Source organism: Cryptomeria japonica, chromosome 3 (assembly GCF_030272615.1).
Source record: "Cryptomeria japonica chromosome 3, Sugi_1.0, whole genome shotgun sequence".
NCBI classification, from domain to species: Eukaryota; Viridiplantae; Streptophyta; class Pinopsida; order Cupressales; family Cupressaceae; genus Cryptomeria; species Cryptomeria japonica.
In genome coordinates, this window is record NC_081407.1 from 690,599,994 (window position 1) to 690,618,596 (window position 18,603).

General features: G+C 37.5%; 1 protein-coding gene across 1 annotated transcript in view; it reads right to left on the reverse strand.

Annotated features, from left to right (window-relative positions):
• The window catches only part of LOC131034354 (cytochrome b561 and DOMON domain-containing protein At3g61750), a 48,070-nt gene that overhangs the window by 16,004 nt on the left and 13,463 nt on the right, over positions 1-18,603 (reverse strand). The window contains exons 2-3 of the mRNA XM_057965823.2: positions 1,875-2,268; positions 1,371-1,654 (exon numbers count right to left, since the gene is read on the reverse strand). Coding sequence (XP_057821806.2) covers positions 1,371-1,654; positions 1,875-2,268 — 678 coding nt within the window. The remainder of the gene's footprint in view (positions 1-1,370; positions 1,655-1,874; positions 2,269-18,603) is intronic.

The following is an 18,603-nucleotide window of genomic DNA, read 5'->3' on the forward strand; positions in this document are numbered from 1 at the left end:
CCACTTTTTTGGCCTATACATCGACAAACTTCAAGAATGGCTGAATTTGCATGGTGGTGATGGGGTTCGCCTAGTGGAATATGTGATAAGGCTTCTTTTATACACAGACTAACTTATTTGGATAGCCAAATCCATGCATGGGTTACAAAGCACCCTCATTATCTTGAGTGCTTTTGTAGGGTTGTTCATATGGAGTATAAAAGAAAAAGACCAAGATCATGATATTCTTGGACAAAAGGAAAAAGATCCAACATAAGTTCTACTTTGAAGGAAAAACTCTCAAAGAGGCAAATGAATACAAGTATCTTGAGATTGACATCAAATATAGGCTTAGTCAAGAGGCTTGTAGAAAGAAAAGAACTTTGGAAGGTAGGAAAAATTTATATGCCATCCAAAACAAATGTAGAGAGGCAAAGTTATGGGATTGGAAAAGTATTCAGACTCTGATTGAGCTATTGGTAATTCCGGTGGTGCTGTATGATTATGAGCTTTGGGCTAGTAGCTCATCCAAGGCAAATTGGAAGAAAATGGAGAGAATTTAAAAGCACATGATCACAAGTAAGTTTAGAATAAAATTTTCTACCCCATATGAGATTTTACTAGCTGAAACAAAGGTTGTTCCTATGGACGCCATTGCTGCAGTTTGTCTCATAAGTTAAAGGTCGTTCCTATGGAACCCATTGCTATGGTTTGTCTCATAAGTTATCTCAAAAGAATTGATCAGATAGAAGCAAGCAAATTTCCTAAGGTTGTTCTCAACCAGGTTCTAAGCAAGAGAAAGAAGTTATGGATGAAACAAAAAAGCAAAAAGCAAGAGGAATTTAACCCCACATGTGATCATCAGCAAAAAGACTACATAGGGTCGAATACCATTGGAGAGCAAAGATTTTGATTGCTCAACTTAGAATTAGCTCACATCAGTTCTCGTATGAATTTGGAAGTTGGAAAAGACCAAAAGTGGAATGGGAAGAGAGAGTTTGTGAATTTTGCTCATCTGGAGCAGTGGAATCAGAAAAATACTTTATTTTTTATTGCGAGTCCCTACAAGGACATCAGGGCCAAATATGCTAGTATTTTGGTTAATGCTGTTATATCAATTTAATTATCAAGGGGACAGATGAGAAGGTTGGAGAACTCATTATCTTCATGAACAAGAGAAAAAAATTAAGGACAGAAGGCTTGATTGACGTGGCAAGTTGTCCCATAGGCTATTTTTAGCCTCAATGAGGTTAAAAATACTATCCATCTATCTATCAATCTAAAACAACCATCTTCAAAATTCCATGAGTATTGGAGTGAGAGGAACACTAATATCTTTGTCTTAAAAATAAATAAAGAAATAAGAAAAATATACAAATCTCTTAACAAACCTGAAGGATGCCCAAAACAAGTATGAATATTCCGAGTCCTCTATGGGCACGAATATTGGAATCCAATCTATTGTACAATGCTACTCCAAGAATGACTCCTGCCACCCCAAAGATGAATCCGAAGAGCTGAATACCAACATGCAGATAGAACCAGGCTGGATCCCACTGTCGAAAGTAGCGTGCTATGATTGCACCTATTGGAAGTAAAACTCCCCATGCAAAAATGTTCAGCGCCCCATGATTTCTTTTCATAGTCTCAGTAGTGCTAGAAGTTGAAGATGTCCCTGCAGATTAAGTCATTAAGACTACTATCAATGTATCATTGCATTAGTTTCCTCATATGACTTGCAGCTATGAGGAAAACAAATTATAGAAGTTTCTTTTGAAATGGCAGCTTGACAGAAGTTAGGAACATCACAGAATGGATAAAGGATTAAACTCTTCAAAGTCAATTTCATGAACAAAAAACTGTCCACTTCTTGCAGTTAATGATTTCAATCTCACCTGTAGTGAAGTCAAGTGTAGTGTGAAATGCACTTGAATGTTTGGAGAGTTGGTCATTGGATGGAGTTACACTCCCAGATGCATATAGAAGATTTTGTGATTTTACAGGCTCAGCAAATAGTAATTGAAAGGCCAGATAAATGGTAGATCCTCGTGACTGAACACTTGCAGAGTTGTTTACAACCACCAACTTAGTGTCATCTACCTGAACTTTACCTACACTTTTACCCCCTAGATAATATTGCTTAATACTTCCAGAGCCATCTTGTTTGATCCATCCAACCATGGCACTAGAACCCACCATAAATTCGTCCTCTGAAAATGCCATACCCACCCAGCCAGTTGTGTAAGGCGCAGATAGTACAATGCTTATAGCATTATCATTTTGTTCATACTGCAACAAATCCAACGAATTTCAGCATTTTAGCAGCAGAAAATCTGATTTATATATAGTTATACAAAGTAACTTTATTGGAAAAAAAAAAATAGTGATGCAAAGCACTTCTGTCCTCGTAATTAGATGGATACTGTAAACTATATTGCAATCATTATTGCAATTTGTAAATATAAAATTAGAACTTAAAATGACAATCAAATAAGACTTTAGAAATAAGTAATAACAGATCCTGATGTGAGAGCGGTCAACATGCATTGGCCAATACCAAGAAATGGGATATCCTCATTAAAATGAATAAGCCATGATTAGGAGTTTCTAACAGTAATAACAATTTAGATTTGTGCAGAGAGTTACGTTTTGTGTAGATGAGAATATCTTACAAAGTTCAAGCACAATTATGGGGGTCAGAAGTGCACAGCTTAATATTCAAAGAAATAAATATAGCATTGCTGCCTAATGGAATGCAAGGTATGTTATGTAGACCTAATTAAAACATCTAGTTAAGGAGAATACCACTCTCTGATGCAATAACCGACACAGACATTCAAGCTTTGCTCAATAGTTTGTAAAGTATATAGTTAGATGCCTTAAAATGGGACCTACTTAACTACTGATCAATATTGTGTATGGATATTCTTTCTTACAGGTCACAATTAAAGTAATCCTTGTTAAAATCGAATCCTGCTTCAGTTATACCTGCTTAAAGATTTTAGATTTCTTTTCTTGTGCTCTATCCTATATCTTGGATGCCTAACATATTTTTAAATAGTAAATGTTTGCATAAACAAAGAAAAGAATAAGGACCCAGAGGAAAATAGGTGTCAGTTACATTGATAACAATAAGCTGAAAGTAGTTTCAGGCTACGAAGGGCGTGAAAAGTTAAAACCTTTGAAATTAATTATGAAATCCAGTACATGTGCTGAATGACTAAAAGAGATTGGAGAAACAATTGAAAGATGCCAAAAGCATACAAAAATGCAACGGTCAGATTTTTGTCTGCCTCAACCATAATCAAGGTTACAAGCAGCATTCTTGGACCTTGGCTTTTGCAACATAAGACATGATCATTTTTCTTCACATCCAACAACTTTGTGAAAGTAGGATTTTTTTACCAAAGAAATTTTGTATAGAAATTTTTGATTTCCAACACCGTACAGGTAAATGCTCCAAGCATATCCAATGCCTCGTTTTTTGATAGTAAAGATTGTTAACGAAATCAATGTATCCAAGAAATTTTGTTCATGGATAAGTCATTTTGTGAAACACCTAAGAATAAAATTGAGTGTTGAATGTCATGTCCTTTCTTGTATTTGATACTATTATTATAATTTAAATAAAAAAGTGTTTTTAATGCTCACCTAATATAATTAATTAAAAAATAAATAAAATAAAAAATAAGTTTAAAATCCAAATTGCAGGTTGGCCACCAAGTTCCCATACCAACTCGTATATATAAAGGTTTTGCTTTCAATTTGGAGGCTTTAAGGAAACTTAGGTGGATTTATTCCTGAACCTGCATTTTTGATACAAAAACCCCAAGGTGCTAACCCTAAGGTGAGCCAAAAACCTTCTTCAATTCCTTATAATAAAAATCTGACTTCCAAAAGAAATTTACAAGGCTGAAATTGGATTTTTTTCCCCATATTATAGGGGCTAGGCATCACAAGTGGAAGACAATTGATTACCAATGCCAGTTATCTCCAGCTAGGAAGACAACCCTAGCGACTAGATCTTCAACCCGTATTTCCTTGCACTAGGAAGACAACAGTGATCAGATCTTAAGTTTATTTTCAAGCACCAGGCATACAAGTGGTTGCCAGCACTCAAGTGAATCCACTTGCCATATCTGATCTAAACTTGTGCAGTCCTTAAGATCTTCATCCTAGACACCTGGGTGATCCATAAGGGGGACAAAATTTGCCTGGATCTGGAACATATGGGGCTGGCAACTCGATATTAGATTATATAAGGTGCAAGGAAGCATAACCTCCAACAAGACAACATGATAGCTCCACTGCCTAGATCTGATGGCATCCTAACAATGTAAAAGGTGACAGCTAATCAGCAATAAGGTTTACATCATCAGCACAATAACATCTGGTTGAGGGTAACTGAACCTATACACTGTCAAACAGGTGTTAGCATTGACATTTCTTTATTTGTTGGACATTACCTTGATATTATTGATGAATTCAATTTCTAAGTGTATGGATTAAAGGTTGTTACAGTCCAAATAAATTCAGAATTGTTTCAATTATTCTTGCCTACTTTTATGTTTCAATTTGCTCGTTGAGTCAATCAAAATTGAGGGTTTATCTAGACCCCATTAGGGGATATTACAGTGGCATTAAAGCCACCTTTTTCTGCCAACCAATGGGATTGTGTGATGCAAATTTATGTAATCGAGCGACCGGGAAATCAGATACCAGTACATGCAAAGGAAAAAAGAAGCCACAACATCTAGGAGGTCATTATGAATGAAAATATGGAGCTGACTAGGTAACTTCAGCCTAACATGAGAGAGTCTATGGCAGAAATAATACAGACCTTGAGAGGAATGAATCAACAATGGAGTGCTGGAAGATCTAATCCAAATGTTGCAAAAGGAAGTCATTCAACTAATGATGAAGTCTCAATCAATCCACTAGACATTTCAAACCAAATTTTTGCAAAGGGGAGAAGAGGATCCATTTGAAGCAGAGCGGCAATTACCACCAAGACTAGAGGATGAGATGACAAGGTATCATGCAAAGTATAGTGCTCTAAACCCAAAAATCCACTGTGGCATGTCCTTCATGGGGTATTTGTTGTGACCATTTCACACATCGCCCCATACAAATGGGGACCCCCTCTTTTTACTTCTGTTTTGCCTGTTCTTCTCTCTGCTCTTAGGGTTTTGAGTAGGTGAGTGAGTCGTCTGGACTAGGGTTAAGCCCTAGGGGTTTCTTTTTGATATTTTCAAGCCGAGTCCGGGCAAATTTTGAAAGATTATTAAACATCCTCCCGAAGATTGCCATTTTTGAAATAGGATGAGCCTGCCAGGAAGTCAAGTATGTCTCAGGTTAGGTCCAGTCAGGATTTTGAGGGCAAATTCAAGTTAGGTCTAAGTGTTAGCATTTTAATGATGGAATTGTACATTTTGTCTGGGTAAATTTTGACCAAATTTTGGAAGCAAGATAACTAGTTCCCGGCCTTGAAGATGACCTAACCCTGCCTTGTGAAGTGACTGAAGACCTAAATTTTGGATATTTTGGCTTATAAAGGCAAAATCACTCCTGTCCCTCTCCCAGGGACCAAGGCGAAAATGATATTTGGTGCATCTTGGTTACTGACTTGTTTTAACTGTTTTGTGCAGGGTCTCCAGCGGAGGTGATTGGACATAACTTAAAGATTTTGAAGATTTTGAAGACTCAAAAATGATGAATTTTGAAGGTTTAAGGTGAATTCGCTCCTGTCCTCCACTGAAGGACCAAGGCGAAATGGTTTGCTTAGGTCATTCTTGGCCTTAATTGATCAAATTGAAGCACCAAGGATACAATGATGGATGAAATCAACATGATAGAACACCCAGACTTAGTCCAAAGCGATGAAAGGTTGAACGTTTTACCTAGCAAGATGAATTCGCTCCTGTCCCTCACCAAGGGACCAGAGCGATTTTCTTTGCATGCACCTTTTTTCGACCTTTTCAGGATTTGGGCTCTTGTTCATAGCTTGCAAAAAGATGGTATCTTCCCCAGCAAAGGAAATTTGAGATGAAAATTGTAATGATTTAGCCTTGAGGACAAAAATCGCTCCTGTCCCTCACTGAAGGACCGGAGCTTGAATTCCGAATTTGCATTATCTTCACAAGATTTAAGTAATTTCGCGATTTGAGGAGGTCAAGAGAAGTATGTTTTGCCCGCTGAATATAACTTGAATAGGTCACAATGAAGAGAATCCAAGTTGCAATAGGCGCTCCTGTCCCTCACCAAGGGACCAGAGCGATTTTCTAAGGAAGCTCCTGTCCCTCTCCAAGGGACCAGAGCGATTTTCTCACAAGACAAACTTTTGGCAAAGGAAAGGCAAGTTTCATGTTTGAGATGAATGAAGGCGTAATCGATCCATTAAAGATAATTTTGAAAGTTTGCAAAACACAAGTGAGCTCATAATGGCCAAGGCGCTCCTGTCCCTCACCTAGGGACCAGGGCGAAAAACACATTATCAAGTCTTCCCCTCCAAATTTGGCCGAATCCAAGCCAAGGCACAAGATGGCGATGATATTTAAAATGCTTCAAGGAAGAATGAAGTTGCAAGGACCACAAAACTTGATAAAAAATGGCTAGGGCGCTCCTGTCCCTCACCAAGGGACCAGAGCGAAATCTTCAAATTTGCCTAATAGCCTAACATTTTGGAATGCTACTTTCGTTTCCAAGACTCAAGATGGAATAAGGAATGATGTTTTACGCCTTGGAGGTAATTAGATATTGATATGGTTAAGAATTTGTGCTATGGACTAAAAATCGCTCCTGTCCTTCACTGGAGGACCAGGGCGATTTCTATAAAATCAACCATTTTCCTCCAAAGCCACGCCAAGACAAGGCGATACAAGACGGGAAAATGTCTTTCGAAGGACGATGAACAAGGAATCGACCCCAAGAATCAACTATCTTAAGCTCAAATGCAAAAATCGCTCCTGTCCTTCACTGGAGGACCAGGGCGAAAATCTTGAGGGGGTCAATTTTTGTCTTGAGAAAGCGAGTGAAACATGCATTGAAGGGACGAATGAAGATCATTATTTACCCCCAAACATGAATTGGCGATTTGGAAGACAAGGACCAAGGACAAAAGGTAAGATTGCTCCTGTCCCTCACCAAGGGACTAGGGCGAAAGTGCTTTAAGGCACACTCCTTCCAAAGAAGGAATGAATTAAACTCAAGGTTCCCAATAAAAATGCTATTTTGGATGTCCAGGAAGAGACTTTGAACGTGAAAAGCAAGAAATACAAGGCCAAAAATGAATAGGCGCTCCTGTCCCTCTCCCAGGGACCAAAGCGAGGTTCTTAACAAAGTGATATTTTTACCATGCCTAGGCGCCAATGTCCTCTAAGACACATTAAATGCCAATTTCGCTAAAACTCCAAGATATTTTAAAATCAAATTGACATTTAATAAAAGCACATATCATTTAATAATTAATTTTTGAAGCCTTAAAAAATCGAAATTTTCAATTATAAAGGCATTTAAAATTAATTACTATCAAATTAAATTTAAAAATAGAGCGCTTGGGGTATCATTTTAATAATTTTTATAAAGTCGGCCTCCTCTTTTATTAAATTTTTGTTTATTTTTGGCCTATTTTCCAAGTCGGCCTATGGGAAATTGCAATGGTGAGCGCCTATATAAGAAAGGTATTTTGAGCGATGTCAATCCATCATTCATCATTTATTCAAGTACGATTTGGAGAAGCAAGGAGGAGTGCGAAATTTGATTTAAGAGGAGCGAACTTTGTTAGAGGCTAGAGGTGGAGCGAATTTTCCTCAAGGCGTTGAAGACTAAAGGTGGTGAAGTTGATAAAGGAAGCGCATTTTAAAGACTTCGATCTACCTTTTTCCTAGCGAATTTCCTTATTTTGCATCATTTTTTAGAGTTAATTCTCAAGTGGAGGTATGGCGAGATTTATCCTAGTCTCAATTTTGAAATTTTGAAATTTTGAATTTCAAATTGCGTAATTATATTTAGGAAATGATAATTCAAAGATTTATCATGAAGTTTCCTAGTTGAAATCTTTGAATCTCCTTTCTACTCTATATGTTTAAATTGCAAAATATATTGCTCATTATGAAATGTTGTGTAGGTGTCAAGATGGCGACCCCAAAGGCAGGAGCATCCACTAGTCGCCCAGCTCTCATGAAGGAAGATCAAAGGAATGAAGAATTGGAGACCAAGATCGTGTCAAAATGGAGCAACATTGGAGATACCAACTTGGGGAACTTCAGTGTGAAGAAGTTTCGAGAGGTCCCTTATATTGGAAAGCCATCACCTGTCGGAAGGAGAATAATTGAAAGTGGCATTATCAAGGCGGCCGGTTTCCCTCCAGCAGTCCAGTGCCATGAGTTGATGATCGAGTGTGCCCGCCACTATAGCCCACAATCAAGATCGATCGTGTCCAAGGAAGGAAACACTTTGGCTTACCTTTCAGAAGAGACTATCAGTGAAGCTCTCCATCTACCAGAACATAAGGATATGATTTACAAAAGCTTGGAAGGAGCTAGATCCATGTACGAAGATGATCCAGACACTTGCTTGAGCATCATCAATAAGAATTGGTTACTCAAAAGTCGTCCTCGCCTAAGCAAGATTCCCAACACACCACATAGGATCGACTTCCAGGAGGAGTACAGAGATTTGATAACTTTACTCAATCGAGTTACAGGGGCTCCTCAAGCCTTCTATTTTGAGAAGTGGATGTTCTACTTCATCCAAGTGATAGTTCAAGGAAAAGGGACAATTCATTGGGCTAGAATTATTAGCCATTGCTTGGATGTGCAGTTAAGAAGACTGAAGGCTACCAAATCATTCCACATGAGCTCGTACATCATATATGCTTTGATGAGGAGTTTTGAATATGCAGGACTACCTCATAGAGGAGTGATTGGAAGAGGGCCCGGGGAAGTCAGAGTTTGTGAATCTTATGTTCATTTGCATCACCCACCTGGAAGTAACTACTAGTTAATGATACCTTCACGATGAACATCACCAAGACATTGCAAGGCGGGATTCACAATCGGATATCTCAAGATGCACAAGAGCTTGTGAAGAGGTATGGTGCTTGGTTTATCCAATTCCAGAAGTTTACATATATTAGAGTTCATGGGTGTCCTTCACCTCCATATATGTTGCCAAGATATTCGACAGACAGGATAGTGTTACTTGAGGTGACTAGGTAGTTGGCAGCTTATGCAAAGGCATTCAGACACAGGCATGGAAATGGAATTCCTGTGCCTATCATACTAGGGAATTCAGTTGAGGTATGTCCTAATGCTCTAGCCATGGATGATGCAGAGAAAGAGTTGGCCTTATATTCATTTTCATTCTTTGCCTTGAGGGAGAATTTTGATCCTTATGGATATATAGAAGAAACAGTTGGTAGAAAGTACAAGCACGAATTTCAGATAGAGGACTTTTTGATGAATCTCTCAGATGATTTAGAAGTGAAAAGAAAGATGCATTCCAAGTTACCTTTGGATTTCATCAGGAAATGCAAAGTTTATAGAGTGGCTGATCAAGCTCAGGACAATGGCAGACATCTCCAATCATCTTATGACCGAGAAGACAAAGCAGTAAAGATAGATTGGAATGAACCTGAGGTTTTTGACCTAAAAGCTTTGATGGCTCCAATTTTGTCTTGTACTCGCAGATGGGTTGATGTGCAACATCAAAAGTTGAGAGAACAGAACATACCTATGACTTTTACTTTGGAGGAAAGACCAGGGGAAGGAGGAGCAAGCACAAGCGAAGGCAATCCTCATCCTAGGAGCACAAATGAAGACAATCCTCACCCTAGATGCGTAAGTGAAGGCAATCCTCATCCTAGAAGCGCGAAGAGGAAAGAAAGACCTGAGAAAAGGGAACCCTCCAAGAAGAAGCAAGAGGCCCATCGAGATCACTCATCTGGCACATCTTCTCGACATGAAAAAAGGACAAGTCAAGGACAAGAGAAGAGGGTACTTGAAGTTGAGGAATCTATGGAATCAATGGTCCAGAATGATAAACATGAAGAAAGGCAAGCACCTCAACGTTCATCAAGTCAATCTCCCCAAGTCAATGAGCTACATGAAGACAAGAATGATGATGAAGTGACATCTCCTCTTCGAGAAGAGGGATCAGTGCCTAAAGAAATACAAGTTAGAGAGACAAGGTCCGCCATTCCAGATTGGTTAAAGGAGAGGCTAACAAGGGTGATTGTGATCGAAGATGAAGATAATGTAATTGATTTAGAAAGCCTTGTTGGAGATTCTCAGGGAGTAACAAAAAGGAAGAAGGCCACCAAAATGTCCAAGATGATCAGAGATGAGACAGGGTCCAGGAAGTTGTAGATAGCTACACCAGCAGTGGACAAATATGAAGGTGAAATCCTTGCAGAAGAGTATGATGTAGAAACATTTGAGCTTGGTCCACTCACAGCCGAGCAGACACTGGATGAGGCAACTGATTCATTTGAGGCACTTAAAGACAAGCTTAAAGAAGAAATGGAAAAGAACAGAAAGCTTGAGCGAGAGGTCGATGCTTGGAGAGGCTACTTTAGCCATCTCAATCAGCCTTTGGGACGTCAGGATCCAGCAGTATCTCCTGTGCAAGCACTTCCCCTTGAATCGGTTGGTGAGGCAGAAAGAGTTAAGAGCTTGGTCCAGCTTATGAGCTCTTGGATTGACAAATCCCATACCGTTGCCATTGAGTTCGCAACAAGAATGATGCAGACCACCCATCGAGCTATCTAGGTCCTTGAGATCATTCACAACCTAATGATAACAGTAGCCGCCTTTGCACACACTAGAGATGTTGTCATTCCTGTTTTGCAAGTAATCAGGCAAACACCAAGGAAGATCCTAGCACAAGAAAAGATAATGGATGGAGGAGCTCATAATTTACTCCAGTGGTCAACTCTACTTCAGATGAAGGAAGTTCTTTTCAAAGACATTAGTACCAAATGCAATCAAGTTGAGGAGGTCATCCATCCAATTCAGGACAAGGTGTTTGAGGTGTTATGTTCTATTCTTGGCAGAAGGATTGAAGATGAGACAGATGTGAATCTTCAAGAGTTGGAGGAGAAGGTCAAGGTCATTGTTTGCAAAGATGAGAATATTATCATGGATGAGCAAAGAGATCAAATGTTCGCTACTATGCTCCTGATTGAGAAAATCAAAGAACTCGAGCCTGGATGGGACGTAGCTCTTCTCAAGGCTTTCGATCAGGTCATCCACTTGGAGGAACGAATGAGGAATCTTCCAGAGATTCCTATTGCTGAGATCAAGGGAATTGTGTCTAGATTCACTGCATATGCTAAGAAGGAGCATTGGAAAGGGAACAAGGTTCTAGAAGAGAGGTTGTTATAGATGATGTGGCACCTTAATTATCATTGGTCTGTGTCCTAGATTTTTGTGCCAATTAAATATTTGGGTAAGCATTTAATATTGTTCAATAAAAGGGGAACTTTTTGTAATAAACCCTAATTAGGGTTTAGGTGTCAGAATCTCAGCCGTTGATCTTCTTTTGATCTGGGCCGTTCATTGTAATTGAGGATGCTATATATACCCTCATTCATTTTCATTTTGTCATTAGAGTATAGGTAGAGATATTAGAATTAGAATTAGAGCTTCTGGAGAGAAGAAAGTTATTTTGTAGCAAGATTGAGTTTTGAAGAGAGAATTTCAAGCAATTGTTGTCTATTTTGGCTTTGAGATCAATAAAATATTGAAGTTATGGTGTTTTATTGCAAATCTTGTGGCTACTTTCATGGTTGCTTACTTTCTTGAATCATTCTTGGTCGAAGTAGTATTTAAATTTGAAGGACTAAGTGTTGAGCTTGACCTTTGGTGAGATTCACGTTCCAAACCACTAGCTTCTTACTGATTGTAAGAACGCCTTGTGTGGTCAACTGGAGATATTTGGATTACTTAAACCTTCAATCATCCTTGAACTATTGATATGTACCTTCGTGGCAGTGTCTATGATTCTTGATGGATTGAAAAATCATTAGTCACCTTAGAAGATCGCATCAATTTCAGTTGAGTTGTTATGTCTTGGCAATACTGAAATTGGTAGAATCTTACCAAAGCTAGCTTACATTAAGTCATTCTTAGGATTAGATTAGAATCTATCTCTTGCAAACCCTACCTTTTGATCTTTTTGAGAACTTGTTAGTTTTAGGAAATTTTGTTCCTGTACGGAAACGTAAGGCCCCTTGATGAAACAACATTCACAACGACCACTGGTGCTTATCCACACGTAGAGACCCTACATACAAGAACCTTGAAGTCATCCCGATTGATCCTTTTCGCGACATCTTCAACATTCGGAGGCTTTACTCAAGAGAGGATAAGGTACCTTTAGGTATTTTATTCTGTGTTTGATAGTGTACAAAATACACGTCAACAGTATTATGAGATGAAAACAAAGGACGAACATAGGATTGGAAGGAGATATCATCAAGATCGGCCCCAAAGTGATATACAACAATGGTTGGGAAAGATCACTATACCTATTTATGATGGATCAATGTAATGTCCCCAACTAGTGATTACCTGAATTTTTTCCTAAATTAGTAATTCCACAATATAGTTTATCATTTTTTTAAATATATAAGAGTAACTTCATCTAGTCATTCAATAAACTTAGGAATAGGCAAATAAATACATGGATTAATATAATAGCAAATATATTACATAGAATGATAACATGTCTTTCTACCCATAACCAATCATAGTCTAGTTTGGTAGGAAAGGCTCGTGAGGGTGCCTGTAAATTGCTCATCCCAACTAAGCCCAAGAGCACACAACGTCCCACTATGACAACTCACCTCTTGGCCCTCAAGAGGCAGGAACGTCCCACTATGACAATTCCATCGCTTGGGGTGGCCTACTTAGCTTGGGAGAACCGGTAAACTGCAATTCCCTAACTTACTTCCTCCATTCATTCCTTTGATTGATTACGAGATAAGACATATACACATATATAAATAATCAAAGTAATTTATTTATAATCTTATCCATAATATGTAGAATTCGTTCTTATATACTTATATATATATATATATATATATACATAATCTTATTAATATTATTTCAAGTATATATGTTTGTATATCAAGATATTATAAATCTTGCTAACATCATTATCATATATAAATCTATATAAATCTTTTATGTACTATGAATGCGTATTTAGTTATGACTGTCATACATATTGCAGTCTATATTAATATTACTATTAAATTCCGCATAAGAACATTATCAGGCTTCATATATTAAGCATACATATTAAGCTCATCCCCATGCATACCACCAAGAACAAGGATGTTACTATCTGTAACTTAATAACAGTTCTGATTTGATCTGATCCATGGTGATGTTACTAGATGCTTTGATTCCTTCCCTTTATATCTCTCAATGTGAGGGAGAGGTCACACCTCTTCATCATGTATGCCCTTTGGCAAGAGACACACCCTTTCACCATTAGCACCATTTGAAAGAGTGCAACTCTTCATTATTTCTGCCCTTTGAAAGGGTCACAACCTTTCACTATCAAATCTGTACTTCTTATTTAAATCAGATCTGCACTTCTGATTCCCAAATTATCCCCCCTCAAATGAAAGTTCTCTTCTCCCTTTTATATCTCATATTTGAGGGAGTAACAACTTTTCATTTTATGTCTTTTGACTATTCATTAACTTAATTAAATCTTAATTATATTTAATTATATTCTTTATATTTTAATTTAACTTTTTTAATATTTTAATTTTATTATTTATTATTAAATTCTATTTCAAAGAGGGGACATCATAGTCCACCCCACTCAAGATTGCTTGTCCTCAAGCAATGATCATGGAGCATTCAAAATGTTTCCCAATATGAAACATGCATGGAATAAACATGCTGGAAACATATCAAGCATGAACCAAACACGGAGCATAGACATAAAAACATGGAGTATACACATGGATATATGCAAACACGGAGCATACACACAAATACATGTATTGTTAGATTCCTTCTTATTGACTAGAATGATTCATTGATTTGTGTTTAACTTGCAGGATGGCAAGATCAAAGCTCTGATACCATTTGTAATGTCCCCTTTTGGGAGGACACTAAATTTTGCCCAATATACTTGTGCATTTCAGTATTCAAAAATCAAAATTCAAATTCAAATCAAAATGAAATTGAATTTCAATTCAATCTCCTACTACACATGTTGAAAATTTTAACTAATTGATCAAATCAGTTAACTCTCCAATCTCCCCTTTTCACTCCAAATCACCTTTTCTGACTAATTAGTCAATTCAGTCATCTCTCCAATCTATTTAGTCTACTATCCAATCTATTTAGTTGACTACTCTATCAATTTAGTTAGCTATTCAATCTAATGAATTAACAAATCAATCAAGATGAGTTCACTGATCAATCAAAATCAGTTATCTATTAATCAACACTTTAGTTCAAATTCTCCCCCCAATCTGTCTTGAAAATCTATAAATTCAACCTCATTTCTCAAATCAATCTAGAATCATAGTCTTCAAAGAAATTGTCTAGTCTATGCAGGAATTTTAGTGCAATTCATGAGAGCCATCCTACAACCACAATTCAGAGAAGAGCAATGGAAGCCATGATGCAACTAAGGGAGTTTTCAATTAGTTTAATTGTTTAAATCTCTTATTTATGCATTTATTTCATTGATTTGTGTTTAAGGTTGCTAAATTAGTTAAGGATTTTGTGATTCGTCCTTTTAGTCTAATTAGCTATGTTTAACCTAACAAATTTTAAGCATGAAAACAATGGTGAACCCGACGTGAAAGCATTATTGCAGGTTGTCTATTTTCAGTCTATTGTGCTAATTTGGACAGATTTAGTTTGATGTTGTTTCCCTCTTTAAATGCACAGGGCTCTTGTTTATATCAATCTGATCTGCTGCCTATACTCAGATATATATGTGTGTGTGTGTGAAAAATCCTTTCTATTCCATCAAGTCTGATTCTCTGGTTATTGATTTAATATTTCCTCTTCTTTTCCTTCTATGCATGCTTTATTACTATTCGCAGATTTGTATTTGTGTTCTGATCTCTTTGATAAATGTTCATATCATTCTTCCAGATTCTCTTATAATTCTGACTTAGGTCTGCTTCTAAATCTGCTTCTAATGCTTCATATATTTTTTCCTATTCCATGGATCCCTCCTTCTCAAATGAAAGCTTCTCCACTTTATATCCTCCAATGTGAGGGAGAGTCACACCTCTTCATCATGTATGCCCTTTGGCAAGAGACACACCCTTTCACCATTAGCACCGTTTGAAAGAGTGCAACTCTTCATTATTTCTGCCCTTTGAAAGGGACACAACCTTTCACTATCAAATCTGTACTTCTTATTTACATCAGATCTACACTTCTGATTCCCAAATTATCCCTCCTCAAATGAAAGTTCTCTTCTCCCTTTTATATCTCATATTTGAGGGAGTCGCAACTTTTCATTTTATGTCTTTTGACTATTCATTAACTTAATTAAATCTTAATTGTATTTAATTATATTCTTTATATTTTAATTTAACTTTTTTAATATTTTAATTTTATTTTTTATTATTTATTATTTATTATTAAATTCTATTTCAAAGTGGGGACATCACAATCAAGTGGTTATACAACTGGAGCATGGTCACAAAATTTGGATACATCTCTTTAAACCGTGTGTATGAGGAGGAAGCAATCAAGTTCGCAACTCTTTGCCTAGAGGGTGTGGCTCATGAGTGGTGGTGCCATGGTATGGTGACTCAAGGACATGCTACAATTACTACTCTAGAAGAGTTCAACTTGAGATTGATGGAGATTTTTAATAGGAAGAATCTAGAGATTCATTTCAGAGAGTTAGTGTAGCTGAGCATTATATGGTAGAGTTTGAGAGGCTATCAATGGTGGTTCTAGATTGACAAAGAGGAGGCTCATAGTGCTATTTGTAGGGGGTCTAATTGAACCACTCAAGAGTTTGGCAAGGGCATTTGATCCTAGTTCTTTGCAAGAGGCCATGAAGAGAGCTTTGCATTTGAAGTATTCAATGACCAAAAATAAGTTCTACTTTGAGAATGTACCACCGATACAACTTAAGAGGCCTCTTCATAAGAGTTTCTCTCAACCTAAGTCACTACCTCCAAATCCCAACAAGTTTGAGGAATCCAAGAACAAAGTCCTAAGGAAAAAACTATGCTTTATTTGTAGGGATCCATGGGAGCCATGACACAAATGCTTGTGTAAGGAACAAGTACACTTCATAGACATGGTTTCTGACAAGGAACCAAAGATAGAGAAACTCGAACTTAAGATGATAACACCAAACATGAGAACAAGGAAGAAGAATCATCAAGGTGCACATTTGCTACACTTTTAGGAGCTCCTATGTATCACCTTTTTGAGTCAGAGGATTCCTACAAAAACCCAAAATGATAGTATTGATTGATATTAGGGCTACCTACTACTTCATTCACAAGAGTTTGGTGAATAAGATGGGATTGAGGACAATGATTTTTAGGGGTTCAAAGTTACTATGGCTGATGGGTTTACTATTCCATTCAATAAAAGGATTCAACATCTTGAGACGACCCTAGAGAGGCATAGAGTGCGAGATGATTTCTATGTGGTTGGTGTTAGTGAAACAAATTTGGTTTTGGGTGTGCAATGCTTGCACTGTAGAAGTAGATAGGTGACTCTTTATTGGAACATGTCCAACATCTCCCCTTGAGATTCGTGACATGGTTTAACAGCCTCTTTTGAGATCCTTAACTAGGCTGGTAGCAGTTTCCTAAACAAGTGCTCCTTTTGGGGAAAAACAACCAGTTCAACTCCCTACAATTGGTATCAGAGCAGCGCTGCAAGTTTGAATCTCCTTGGGTAATGCTAAGGAGGAGATTGTTGGAACTTGTTCAACATCTCCCCTCGAGCTTCGTGACATGGTGTAACAGCCTCATATGAGATCCTTAACTAGGCTGGTAGTAGTTTCCTAGTACAAGTGCTCCTTATGGGAAAAACGGCTATCTCAACTCCCTACACTCCTCAACACCCCCAAAATCCCTGCAAGACCAAAATAGCTTCTATAAGAGAGAATGGCAAGATAACTTGCATAATAAGAATGCATTGATTGAATATGGTTGAATATCCAAGAGGCCTTGCTTATATAGGCAAGGTGTGATGGGGTATGAACAACTACCTTTGATACAAACATTATGCATGGTGCAAATATTAAATGCCTAGATAACTAAAAGTAAATGAGGTGAACATGGCCCCATTATAACTAACTTCTAGAAATGACACCGAGAACCTAAGTAAACTAACATGCGAATAGGTTCCCACTAATGACTAGTTAGGAAATAGCCTCATTCCCACTAACACCCCCCCTTAAGTGCAACTTAGGGAGATAAAATTATTATGCAAATGATGCAAGAATGCAAGATGATGATGCAATATGGGTCCCGACTACTAGGCCATGTTAGGTACCCATGTACAAATGATCTCTCACAAACGGAGAAAAGGAGAAAACCTAGTGGGACAAAACTCCTCTCCAAAAGAGAGAAAATATCATATATATATAGGTGGTGTATAGAGGTTTCGTCAATACTCCCAAAGAACTACATCCATCATGAAGATACAATTGATATCCCCTCATAAGAGGGGAAGAGGGAGAATAAGAAGCCCCCCCATAATGAATAATCTACAACAAAAATGGTAAGCTTATTTTGGCTAGTAGTCACTGCTCAATTTTTTTGAGCAGCAATTTGTGGAGCTGGTGGCCCCATGTGTAGAAAAATATGCTACTAATTTTTAAGCAGTCGTCTTAAATAGTATATTCTTAAATGAAATTCTTACTAATAATTTTTGCAAATTAAATTTGGAAAAAAAATTGGAGACAAATAAAAAGGAGAAAAAAAATGGTGAAGGCACATCTCATTTTTGCTGCTTATTTCCAACGCCCCCCTTTTTTCAAAGTTTATTTTCAATTTTCAAGCAGCAGATGCTCCACTAATATAGGGAAAAATTCCAATTTATCCTTTTTCCGTGATTATAAATTTACATGGGAACACCCTAACTGCTTAAAATTAAGCTGAAATTGTACATAAGCAGCCACATGGAGACATGGGATAAGTTCCCAACATAGAAATTGATGCCTAAGAAGCAGAAATATAGTCTGACCAGTGACCTTACTTTACTGCTGCAATGATCAATTCTGATAGCAGCATTAACTTTCTGGCCCTGATCTTTCAGAAATCACACATAAAAACGCTTAAAGCACATAAACTGAAAAAAGGGTCATGGCTTGAGGATAAACATAGAATGTGTTTCAGCTTGACAAGCTGGGTGCTCATTGAATATGATGAACACAATTATGTATGTAACTGATGGATTTTAAATTCATAGATTGCAGCCTTATGAGTTCAACTAGGGTTGTTTTATCATTATTATCATTTTCTATTCTAGTCTCTGGGTTGCCCCCAATTCATTTCTGTGCTATAGTGCACTAGTCCAGAAAACAACCCTATGTTGACTTCTATGCAGTCAAATGTGACGATTATCTGCTCTATAATTTGCTATGATCATATGT